General features: G+C 33.9%; 1 protein-coding gene across 1 annotated transcript; it reads right to left on the bottom strand.

Moving 5' to 3' along the window:
- Positions 1 to 2,218: 2,218 nt before the first annotated feature.
- On the bottom strand, positions 2,219 to 13,075 carry LOC137811018 (protein GRIP). The gene is made up of 22 exons (XM_068612566.1): positions 12,843 to 13,075; positions 11,889 to 12,403; positions 11,475 to 11,590; positions 10,906 to 11,075; positions 10,049 to 10,142; positions 9,517 to 9,603; positions 9,242 to 9,322; positions 8,183 to 8,308; positions 6,274 to 6,382; positions 6,122 to 6,201; positions 5,539 to 5,667; positions 5,353 to 5,453; positions 4,985 to 5,118; positions 4,784 to 4,881; positions 4,586 to 4,705; positions 4,443 to 4,470; positions 4,220 to 4,278; positions 3,849 to 3,920; positions 3,699 to 3,746; positions 3,188 to 3,293; positions 3,027 to 3,085; positions 2,219 to 2,696 (listed from the first exon to the last, which is right to left on the bottom strand). The coding sequence occupies exons 2-22, from the start codon at positions 12,337 to 12,339 to the stop codon at positions 2,586 to 2,588; spliced, it is 2,379 nt and encodes a 792-aa protein (XP_068468667.1). The 5' UTR covers positions 12,340 to 12,403; positions 12,843 to 13,075; the 3' UTR covers positions 2,219 to 2,585.
- Positions 13,076 to 13,314: the final 239 nt, after the last annotated feature.

Here is a 13,314-nt window from a genome sequence, read left to right as displayed (position 1 = left end):
AACTTAAAAGAATATTAACAAACATTTCATATTCTCATTTTACCTTTAATTATATTTTAAAATATAAAATTATTCATATGATAAAAGTAACGGCATATCAACAACTTAACAGTTACAAATCCTCTTTCAACTACAAATTATACACATAATCTTTTGTAACAACTAATGTAAAGTAAATGAAATTCAAGTAAATCTAAAATAGAGATTAGAAAATAATTTTCTAAAACCATAAAAATCTTCCACGTGTTTGATTTAAAAGGAATTTTAATATCTTGAATATCTCTTAAGAATATTTAAACCTAATTAACAAATATGAAGTTAAGTTATCAAGTGCTAAAATGATGCATTATCAAAAGATAAAAGATCAAATTTCCATTTATTTCCAACAAACAAATCTCCCTCTTTATATAAACACAATTTGACATGCAAGGTTTCATAATTTTCCTGCGCAGAAAGAAAGGTTGAGCGATGGACTTATCAGGAGAAAGTACAAGTAAGTTTGAGAAGTAGCAGTGTTTATGTTTATGGATCGTGATTTAGCAATCTCATAATTTGAAATTTAATGTTGTTGATGGTATATTCAGGATCAGGTTACAGCTACAGCAGGACAACGTTCGGGATGAATGAGCGTATGAGTTACAACATCTCCATATCTGCTTCCAATGAGACCACTACTCTGAATCCTGCTGCTATTTTGAGATTCACCATCAAAGTTTTTCTTCGAAATGAACCTCGAATTCCAATACATTATCGCTCTTCTACTCCCATACCGAGCCAAACCTTCTTCCAAGAGGGTCTATGTTTCTTGCGGACACTGTTATCATCATTATCATCGCACAGACTCTTCAGCGCTGAGGCTATTGAGGACATAGTAGAGTCGGTTGCTTTTGAAGTTCGAGATATCTTCCAAGTTGATGATGCTGGTCCTTCTTCTTCGGAATATCAACCGCCAGAAATTCCTGTGTGTGTTGTAATCAATGTTGCTGATAACAGCATGCTTGCGGCAAGGCAAGACCCTGCGGCGCTTACTTTGAGAATGGTGCCAGCAACGACAGAAGCCATTGAAACGTCGGTGAAGAAATCTACGGTTGTGGAGAGTGGGTGTTATTGTTCAGTATGCTTGGAAGAAGTGGTTGTGAATGGTGAGTGCTACACACTGCCATGTAATCACTTCTTTCATAAAAAATGTATTGTGCGCTGGCTATACACCAGTCACACCTGCCCCTTGTGTCGCTACCCTCTGCCAGTTTCGAAAGAGTAGCAACAAGAGTTTCATAATTAGGTTTTGTTAACAATTTTATCGGTTATTTATTAGAATAGACAAAAAAATTAATTACAGATTTTTTAAGTGGATGTTTTCATCCAACTTTAGTGTCACCTGTCACCTGTTATTACAAGCATTAGTATACAAGGTTTGAGGCTAAGAATTAGAGAGGAGAAATTGAGTTTATATCAGGATACCAAATTCTGTAATAATGTGCTGCTGATGTTTGTATGATTTTGTTTAGCTTTTAAGGCTAACTGGATCTAGAGTCATGTTGAATTAAATTTAGTTTCACTATGGACCTTATATTTCAAGCGATATAAAGTATAAACTTAAATATTATAAGATTCAATGACTAATAAGCTTATATATAGAATTCACTATCACATACGTATGGACAAAACCAGTGACCACTATACTCTTATAAGCTTTTCCATGATTTAACTGTTAATACTTCTTTTTCTTTTTCTTTCTTTTAGAGCGGAGCTCTTCAATCTTTTATTTTTATTTGAGTCAGAAAATGAATAGGAGGAGGGAAAGGGATTGTGGAATTTTTCAAAACAGAGAATCTGAATCCTGAACTATGTTCTCTAACTTCTCACCATTGACTATCACTTGCGAGGACAAACAAATACCTTTTATTTGATTGAGCATTTTAGTTATCATTGTCATGTAGCATCGAGCTTGCGTGAGAGTTTTGCAGCTTATGTACGTGAGACACTTTCACCCGTTTTGTTGCCTATAAACTATGTATGACTTCATGTTTTTTTTTAAAAAGGAAAAAAGTGAAAAAAAACGAACAAGTTACTCCATAAACAAGAACTAAATGGTAGGAACTTTTTTTTATATAACTTAATTAAATTCTTGTTTTAAATGTGCATAAATTAATTTTAATTTCATTTTTTTTCTTCTTATTGTTCTCTCTTCTAAAACTACTTACGAAAAAACTTGGCATGAACTCAAAAAGATACTTCTCATTCCTTTGGCATTGCAAATTGAAAAATCATACAAAGAGATGATACAGTTATCTAGCGATACTTGTTTAACATATTTAATGGTAAAAAAAGAACTACGTCGTTGCACCTTCAGCTAAATAACTGGCAGAACATCCGTGAGTTCTCCCTCCCAGTTGTGTTGTGATATTTCTTTACAGCTTGTCAGCCTCTAAACGCCTGAATGGAACAGTTGCTGCTGTAACCTTGATCCCCCCTCTTCTTTAATTTACAGATACAAAACCTGCTTTGTCGGTAAGAATGAGTAAATAAACATACTCCTAGAGCTTAACAGCAGCAAAACAATTCTCCAGCACTCCATTTAACCATTAAGAAAATGAGAATCTTGAGAAAAGTGATAGGGCAGATCCTGAAGCATCACTTGCAGGAGTTGGTGGAACTTCTGTTGATTTGTGATATGCCTGTTGACACTTCTGAATCTGCACTCACGATTAAATGCAGAAAAAATTGCTTATTTTCAGTTACTAAAAAAACAGAACTTTTGATTTTATAAAAAGTTACGCCACTAAAAGAAATTGCTTTATCATAAAATAATTAAGAAAAATAACTGTTAGGCCATTTTATCGATCAGCCTTTGTTTCAGTAGAGCACATTCTCCTAAAAGAATTTGGTACAGAGTGATTTCCAACGAAAAAACCCTTAATTTTAATTTTTGAGATGTAAGCACTTTACAGAGAGTGCAACCCTTTACTTTGCACACTTTCATAAAGTCTTATCTTAAGATGGAAAATAGAAGATGACAAAATTACCTCTTCTGGACTAAACTGAAGCAGCATTCCAATAACTGGAAGCAATACCTCAACTTCACCTGATCAAATAAATTATTAACATTAATAGCTTCTCAATCTAGTTAATAAATATAAAGGAGATAAAAAGAAGGATTACTTTATTTTGTTTTCAAAATTCATACCAGTCTCAAGCAGCTTTAAGATAACATTCTTCAAATATGTCATATCTACACCTTCCCTTTTTTTTGATCTTTCCATGTTGCGAAACTCAGTCTTTAACATTGCCTCCTACAGTTATAGAATATTTGGAAATTTATAAGCCTAGATTTTCATAAACAAAAACAACAAAAGTGTTATCCCGCTTGGAGAGGTCGACTACATGGATGATTCAACACCATTCGGCTAGGTTAGGTTTCCATAAACATGTAATTAAAATAAAATAGTTCTAATGAATGCTCAATTATCTGTTTATTTTTTAAGTCACAAATTTAAAAAATGATGTAGCAACAGAAAAAACAAGTACTATAGTAAGACCTTTCCCTGAAAAGAGGACCTACTGAAATTATAGGATATCAGAGACAGAGTGAGGAAAAGGAAAATACAGAGACTAAATACTCTGAATTTGATATGGAGCTATTTATGACATTTTTTCATATGGAATTACAATTACAAAATTTTGGCACATATAAATACCTGTTGGTTGTGGAGACGATTCTCACGTTCAAGCTCCTCAATTTCTTCCTAAAACACCAATATTATATTATATTATATTGTATTACAAATGAAAGGGAGATGACCAGATGGGTGATATGAGATAGATGTTCTAAAAATGTTAAGACATACTTGAAGAGCTAAAATATGACGCTGTGACTGTGCTAACTCTTCCTCTCTCTGCGCTTGTTGTCTAGCCAAAAGCTGAAATTATGACAATATTTATTGAAAAACAGATGAAATGATAGAATCTAAAGAAAATACTAAATACATGCAATAGAGTCTGAAAGAAATAGTTTTGTATATTTTGAATAAAAAATCTCTCCTCAACTTCCAGAACATTCTCCCCTCCAAAAAAACTAATAAAGAGATGGTGAGATCACTAAATATTTTCTATCAAATCTGACCAAATTGCTATGCACTACTTCCAAAAAAGGGGAAAAAATAACAATATTACAGAGATAAATGATTTAAACTGAAAATTGAGAATGAAAATGCTATACCAGAATTTGCTGTTCTGCAGCTGAGGGGCTTAAATTTGTTGAATCCAATTTATGCAAGGCTGTACATAACATTTGAAGAAATAAATGTCACTCAACACCACCCCTAAATGCTTGACTTGTGAAAGCATTTAACATCAATATGATAAAACATTCGTAACATTGAAGAGATGCTTAAAAGAAACTTTGCAAGTGGAACAACTTCATACTAAAAATAAATTACTACCTGTTGTGTAATAATCATTTTGATCGACCTGACATCATTAGACAGCATTGTGAAACCAGCAAAATGAATATCCAGACCATGAAATGAGTACAAGATCAATCTCTTAAATCTCATGATAATGAAAAAGGAGATAAAAAACATACTTGTGGTCTTGATTGAAGAGACTGACGAAGATTCTTATTTTCATCTAAAAGTCTGGATATTTCATAGTCTTTCTCCTCTATCATTCTATCAGCAAGATCATGAAATGAAGCATGCTCTTCCTAAAATTTATAGATTCAATTAGCACAAGAGACAGGAAATGGGGAGTCCAAGCACAGGTTTAATGATATGCAGATTACCTTCAGTTTTTTACATCGCTGTTTGAGCTCTTCCAATTCCTTTTGTTTATCTTTTGTGGCAATTGCTTCATTTTCAACCTTCATTGCCTCACATTTGACTGCAAAGTTTGATCTCAATTAACATCTTATACCAAATTCATACATACAGGAGAATTAAAGAAGGTATAAGCAACTATTTAACCAAGTAGCAGAGTGTATTACTTCTCCATGTTTCTTCTACATTTTTAAGACTTAGTCCCCATTCCTCTTTCTCTTTTAGGTGCTGAGCATTAACTGAGTCAAGCTTTATTTCTAAGCTCCTTATCTGTTGCTTGACATTTTCAAGGGTTGTGTCTCTGAAAATCATAAAATGAGAGATTGTTGACTGCTCCACACTCAACAGCAAGAAGGGAATTACAATAGTGTATCTAACTTTTTACCTAAGCCATAAGCACAAATCAATGACATGCAAGTTTTTCACAAAATCAGTTACTTGTGATTCATCTTTTACTTTCAATTATATTCTCATAATAGCTAGTATTCAAAATCAGGCAAACAAACCCATAAAAAATTGTCAATATATATGACACCTTTCTGCAAGTTCTTTCTCATGATTAGCCATAGCAGATTGAAGATCTTGAAGAACTTTATCCCTTTCTTCTGTTATTGATAATACTTCATTTTCAACCTCCTGAAGAAAATTAAGAATGTAAATGGTGATTGATTTATATACGTTACTTGAACAATGTCTTCTACAAAGGACTGATAAAATGTACTTTCAGAGTTTCCTCTAGAGCTTTGAGTTGTTCAGAATCTTTAGCAGCAGCCAGTTCAGCATCTTTCTTTTGAAGAAGTGCATGTGCACGAACTTTGTATGAAGAAAATTCCTTCTCTAGAGAGCTGATCTGCAGTGGCACAAAAACCCACGTCAAAGATCAGACATGTAGTTTTGTAAATGATTTGTCTTGTCTTTGTATGTCTGCTGCCAAGGGACTAATCAACAACCATTCAAGGGATAACACTATTTTGTCAATTATAGGCTGCAGTGTTATGAATATAAAGAGATGAAAATATCATATTCTTTAAAGTAATAACTATTTTGTTGTCCTAGTAGTGTCTAATCTATGACAAAACATTCCGACAAAAACCTCAAACTGCATCCAGATACTATTACTGAACATTACCAGATACAACTTAGAAACAGGATTGTCTCATAGAACAGGAATTCTATATGACATCACATTATCACATAACATACTTCCTAATTTAAATAAGAAAATATTCTGAAGCTCAATAAAACTCTCTAAGCTACAAGAACAAGCTATAGATCAGCATTGATTTAATTTGTTTAATTAGAACCTCTTTTTTGGCAGCCAACAATTCTACATCTCTCGTATTGAGGATCCTCGTTTGTGCGGATACCTCTGACTCCAGCTGACCTGACAATTGTCAAAAGCATAAATAAGCATATTAAAATGAATAATAAAGCTTATAGAAGGATCAAAATGTACTTCTTATTTTGGCTACTTCAACTTCTGCACGTATGCAGTTGCTCTCTGCAATGTCAAGTTTTGCTTTAAGTGCCTGCGAAGCAGTTTCCCAGCTTTCCCTTTCTTTTCCCTGAACACACCACAGATCAAGATTAAAGCAACAATATTACCAAACAGTTCAGTATTAAGTTCAGAAACAAAAAAACCTCCAACTTTCTAAACATTCCAATTTCTCTTCAAATACCCCTCCTTTATGCCTAGGCCAAAACCAATTCCAGTAAAAGGCATCCCAGATGGAAACCCATCCAGCCACATCACCCATAGAATAAGGAGAATGAAGACCTAGAGCTTTGTTAAGGACTTATTAGCACATACAAGAAGACCAGAACTCAGCTGACTTCAGAAAGACCAAGTCAATATCTTTTTGGGTCAAGCTTTAATATTAAGTTTAGGATTTTATTTGGGCCATGTATTAGGCCTTGGTTCAATTTTGGACTTTGTATTTGGCCTAATAGAAGAGTAGGTACGTATAGTAATAAAGTGGGTGCGTATTCTAATGTGACTCACCACTTGGCATGTGAAACATGGGTGTGGCATGAGAAGCATGAACGTCCACATGGCTCTTCCTCAATGGAGAGGCTCCCCGCCAATTAAGAGGTGACATTTGTCAACCTCTCATTTGAGAGGAATCTCTCAAATGGTAGGAAGACACAAATGAGAGGATCATGAACATGAAACATGTGACACCACTTGTCACCTTGTCAATGGAAAGTTTTTAGGTTAAAATTCTTATTTTTAGACATCCAAGTCTCCTATAAATAGGACTATTCCTCTCTTGTAACTTTTAACTTGAATTGAGTAAGAAATTTATGCCAAAATGTTGTTTCACTTGACTCAAGTTCACCCTATGTAGCACCAATTTGTGTGTGTCTAGCCTAGGACTCTTTAGAAGTTGGCATCACCTCTTCTAAACCTCTACTTCTACACCTCAAATTCACCTTTCTAATTTGACATATAACTCCATATAGCTTCCGCATTTCCTCCATAGAAACCATTCAAAATTATAAACACCAAAACACTCAAAGGATTCAAGACCGGGTTTGCATCACTAAACATTCCCATTTCTCTTCAAATACTCCTCCTTTCCTAGGCCAAAAACAATTCCAGTAAAAGGCACCCCAGATGGTTAAAACCACAATTTTTTCCCCACTTGTAAAGGGAAAGAACATTTATGACAATTAAATTAACATATGTAAAAATAGAAGACCACTCGGAAAGATAAATCATAAAGGAATTTAATTAAGTGATTGAACATCTAAAATAACTGTTTCAGTTAACTAACTTCTGAGAAGTCAATGCACTATGGGCAACTTCATTCCTGATCGTACAAGCACAATTTTAGTGGAAAGCTCAACCCAAATAACTAGTTAAGGAAATCATTTATCCATTTAAACAAATGTACGCTGAAGTAAATAATACATCTTTTGAATTTGCATAAAAATTGTGATCAATAAATTACAATTCTAGATGCTTCCATGTCTAGAAGACACAAAAATTTATGAGTAGAATAAGTGACCAAAAAGCCCCTAAATAGTTATTTAGTCAGTTACTAAGTGGATTCAAGTTGTCTAAGTGACATAGACAGAATAAATAACGAGACATTACACAAAATAAAATAGAAGCTTCATTGTCTAAAATAAGTCACATATTATGAATTTTTCTAATGTTTTATTCTCTATTAATTTTAAAATTGAATTTATGCATTATTGAACTGATTTTGTACATTGTTTAAATGTAAACGTCAAACAATGTCAGATATATGAATAAAATCATAACAAACATTCTTGGTTAAGGGAAAGGGAGCACAGGAAGAGAAATGGACAAAAAGTGGAAAACTAATTTACACATTCAGAAGTCAGGAGGATCATACATGCTCCTCTTTTAGGTGAGAAAGCTCTCCTTTCACACTTTCCACCGCTGCCCTGAGTCGTACTGCTTCCCCAGTTGATGCTGCTTCCATCTCTGCAATTCTGGATTCTTTTTCTGCAACTAGAACCTGGAGGCATTAGTGGATTGAGCAAGGTCAGGTCATCAGCTGGAAACTTCAGACATGTTCAGGAGAACATTTACTTATATATGAACTGACCAGCACCACTTCATCAATCCAGAAAATAACTTTTATTCTTCTATTACAACTCATTTAATTATCTATAGAACTAGCCCATTGACTGCAAACTTAATATTTCGAGAGAATCTAACTTGTTAAATATGCTGCAAGACATTATGTGCTACACATGCACGCAAAATTTTATAAGAACTGTTAAATTTAAATTTGAGTTAAATATCCTACAAAAAATACATGCTAGACAATACCAGATTTGTAAGAAATGCCCAAGAATAAGAAACCCATCAGCTGATGCAGCTCATTCTCAAATGTCTCTAAATCAGATTAATTCAAGGCCTGGTAACAGCTTAAAAGAAAGCTTCAACCTTTATAAAATTAGATTGGTTGGTGGTTTCTGATCCCAAAACCCACCTATAAATGGTCTGGTCACCTTAAGCCCTAGCAGGCATTTACTCAGAAGAAGCTGCTCACTAAAATAGCTAACACTTAAGACTGAAATATATGGAAAAAAAAAGAGCTTGAGAGATTGATTATCTCTTAGGTGATCCTTGTTATTTATAGAGGAAAATACATCAGGAATACCGTGAGGTTCAAGAAGAAAATTACATCAAGAATACCAAGACATACAAGAAAAAGCTATATCTAGGTAATTAATGCTAATAAGAAAAATAACATTTTAGGACAGACTTTTTAACACTAACCATAAACTAAAAAACACAGCTATATATGAATAAATCGTTAAAATTTGGAAATCAACACTCCTTCAACCAGCTCATGAAACAAATTTCCAACTCAGAAAAGTGTCTTTTTTCCCCATCTTGAAACAAATCGAGTATGGAAAAAGCTCCTGATCATTGAACTCACCTGCAGTGAAGAAATGGATTCAGTTGCCTTACTTCTGTCAGACAACGCATCATTAAGTTGAGCCTCCAAACTCTCTATATTCTGCACAAAAAAACCATTGAGTTGAAGCCAAAGCACAACTAGATTCTAAATACAGAGAACAGATTATAGAATTTAACCTTTTATTCAGTAAAAGAATAAATTTGAGGAGGGGTAAAATAATATATTAGAATATGGTGTCCTCCTAAAACATAAAAAATGAAAACAGTCAGCCAAAAATGCTAGAGCATGCATACCTTTTGATGCTTAGCTGAGAGCTCAACTAGTGCAGCTTGCCTTTTTTCTTCAGCAGCCTGAAGCAACCCTCTCATATCTTCCAACATCTGAGTAATCAATTTTATTCAAGGAACATAGTTATATATAACAACTTTTAAATGATGTGCTACCAAATGAACATACACAAAAGTGACAATAATAGGACTCAGTCCAGAACACCATGCAAAGGAATGGGGTAGAGATATGATCCAATGAAAAGGCAAATATGAATATACTTTGGCTTAAATGTAATTCGGTACTTGAGAAACAATTAGGGTATAAAATTCAGTTTGCAGAATATTAACAAGTCAAATGCAAAGCATCATTTATTTAGTTTACAGCCATAAATAGATAATGAAGTTAAGTTACATACACAAACATCCACGTGAAACAGTCATAATCAGACATCATCATGAAAGAACACGAATAAATATACAGGAGATTTGATATCTAATTAGGTTTATATATATCCAAATGAAATAAACATTTCAATAATGAAAATGAAGTATGTACCTGTTCCTTTTCTGCAAGTGACTGTTGCAATACTTCAAGAGCGCTCTCTTTAGGTTGCAATGAACGTCTTAAATCTTCAATGGTATCTCGAAGACTGGGCAACATAGATTTTTACATCAATAATTACAAATGGGTGTTAGAGTGAGTATATACATAGGTCTGATTGGACAAGTTTCTCTATTAGGATTTCCGAGAGAAAAATACAAAGAAAATGAAATTGTCTTCTGAATTAAAATTAGTTATGCATAAACTAATTTGTATAAGCTCTCTTATGTTACTTCCCAAAATTTTATTTTAACTTCTCCAGAATTTTATTTTAACTTGTGCATAAACTAATATTAACTCATGGAAAAGTCAATTTCACTTTTATCTTTATATTTTCTCTCTTCTTATGGAGAAACTTTCCATACAGGTCCACAGTCTATAGTGGAGTCTAGTCTCATACATTAGTTATGACATATTATAGTATATTTATAACAAACATTCTTATGGAACAACTAATCAATATGAAACAATGAACCCAACACAAAAGACAAAAAAACACTACCTCCCATGCATGTGTGCCTTTCTTTGCATGTCATAATTAAAAAATGAAAAGTAAAACCAGTCAGGCATGAATAAAAAATGGGGTGAAATGAAAGGTGGTAGAAGTTGGTGTGCTTAGACCATTGCAGCACAAATAACCTTTAAATGAGGTTTGGATGACCTATTAGAAGCACAAACTATTATATCTCATATCATTCCTACAGTACAAATAATTGAGAAACTAACTTCTCATGAAAAAAAACTAAAGATGCACAAGTTTCCAACTAATGGATGTACTCATCAATCATCATGATGAAAAGCAATTTCCTTACTTGTTGTTTGCACTTCTTAGTTGTTGTCTATCACCATCCATGGCTTTCAATGCCTCGTTTGCTTGCTTCCTAGTACGCTCTAATTCTTGTTGCATTGCCAACTGTTGGGATGATGCTCGTGCTGCAATTTCATTCACCTCAGAGAAACGGGCCTCAAGATCATCTTTTTCCTATGAACAAAATTTCTCAAGTAAGACTAAACACATAAATAAATCCTGTGAAGTGCCATTAGAATGTAAGTTGTTTCAATGGATTTTTCTGAAGCACTAAACAAGAACTTCCTGACTTATTGTACTTACATAAGAATTCTGGAGTTCAGAGTTCATCATTAAAAGACAGCCAATGTACTCTCGTTACAAAATTTCTATCATAAGAGAGTAATACCATTTACACAAACTATTAATTAGGCTACACTGAACAAATTTTAGAGGGAGGGATGGGGGGAGCTTAACAATGGCCACTAGAACAGCAGTTTGTGATAAAAGATTGATAAATGTAGTACTGATTTTAGAAAATATACACAATATCAGCATAAAAAAATTAAAAAGAAGAAAATAATGTAGAATCACCTTTTGAATTTCTTGAATGCGCTGCTTTGCTCGCTTGTGAAGCCTATTAAACTTGGAGTCAAGTTCAGAATATTTCTCATCCCGCTCTTTTGTTTCTTGGTCCAACTTCGTTTGAGCTACACAAGAAAAAGTAATGCACTGGGTTCATTCTACGGAAGATAAAGCCGTTTAGAGCAATGTTAATTCTCTTTAGCCTGTATGATATCAGGAGCCACTAAACATATTGTTTATATTTATATCATTCTTAAACTGCAAGAGGAAGAAAACCGAATCTGTAGGTGAAGGAATTGGTTTTAGAAGCAAAACTGGCTTCCAAACAAGTAATAATACAAACAGTAATATGTAATGTAAGTCAAGTTTGTTCATTTATAATTGATGAATCAGTCTCGCTGTTTAACACAATCATAACCAGACCTTCTGCAAGCTTTTCAGAGAGCTCTTGGCCCTTTGCTTCTGCCTCTGAGTATAACGATTGAAGATGCTTCAAAGCCTCCTCTGAAGCAATTCTTGTTTGCTTTTCTTCCAGAAATTCTTTATTTAACAATTGTATTTTTTCCTTTAGTTCTTTCACAATGTCAGAATCCGTATCTTCTAAGCCACCAACTCCTTTCTGTATACTAGAATCACTATGTACACTGTTTACATTTTTAAATCCCTCAAACTGGGACTTGAAGTAGTCATTCTGAAACCTGAGGTCCATAGCCATTTCTAGAAGCTGATCGTCAGTATCAGCAGGACCTTGATTGCCATCAGACAATCCATTTCCCAATAGAATATTCCCATTGCTTCCATCGTCGTAATGATGATCCGCATCAGGAAAATGCTCCTCAGGTCTTGCAGAATCTTCCGCGTGACTGTCCATCATTCCTCCAGTATCCCCTTCACCCGATGCAATCAACCTCTTGCAACACAAGTCTTACCAGCATAAGCTGCAATTGGAAAGTCAATAACCATGATGAACCCACTATGTTACGAAATACAGACACAAACTTTCAACCGCGTATTGATTCATAATCACTTAAAGATATACATATTAAAGCGTAAAACATTCACACGCACGTATTATTTAAAGCTTCAATCACAAATCCCAAAGGCAAATGGAGCAATATAATATTTAAATTACTTCCACTTGAACATTGAAATGTTCCACAATGAAAACCCATAAAATCGAATTAATCACGATTTTTCACCATAAGAAATAAACAGGTTACGTAATAAACGTAAAACAGAGTTAATTTTGGCGACATTTGATTCTCTTCCTAAAATACCTTGTGATGCGTGCAACGGAATTGGAATTCAATGCGAAACAAGTAACGTCATTGAATTAGGAGAAATATTCAAAAGTGAAGGTTCCACAATTGAATGTACCTGAGTGTGGGGAACCTGTGTTACGGAATGAAGGACAGAATTTGGCAAATAAACGATGCTAAATCGATTTGAACGCGGAAGCGCCGGTGGAGGTGAGATCGCCGGTGGCAGAATGGATCTCACGCCGGCGTGCACGCGAAGGAGAGCAGAAAACGTTGCCGTTTCAGGATGTCCCAGACACTGACTATTACGAACTTGGGAAGAGGATTTGGATCCAGGAATAATGATGTAATATTTAGATTCGACGAGGGTATTTTAGTAATATTGCTCAAACTGATTTTGAGCGTTTAGAAATTATAAAATTTAGATTTATATTAAATTGTATTTATAACACTTCCATATTTGTAATAAAAAAATATTACATTTAAATACTCAAAATCATTTAAGAGGAAAACACATATTGCTAAATCGTTGTATTGATATGAAAAATAATAAGAAAAAACATATATGCATATTTAGAGCATAGTTATAT

This window comes from Phaseolus vulgaris, chromosome 2 (genome assembly GCF_000499845.2).
Source record: "Phaseolus vulgaris cultivar G19833 chromosome 2, P. vulgaris v2.0, whole genome shotgun sequence".
Lineage (NCBI taxonomy): Eukaryota > Viridiplantae > Streptophyta > Magnoliopsida > Fabales > Fabaceae > Phaseolus > Phaseolus vulgaris.
Note: the sequence above shows the minus strand (reverse complement) of the source record. Positions and strands in the feature narration are given on the sequence as shown.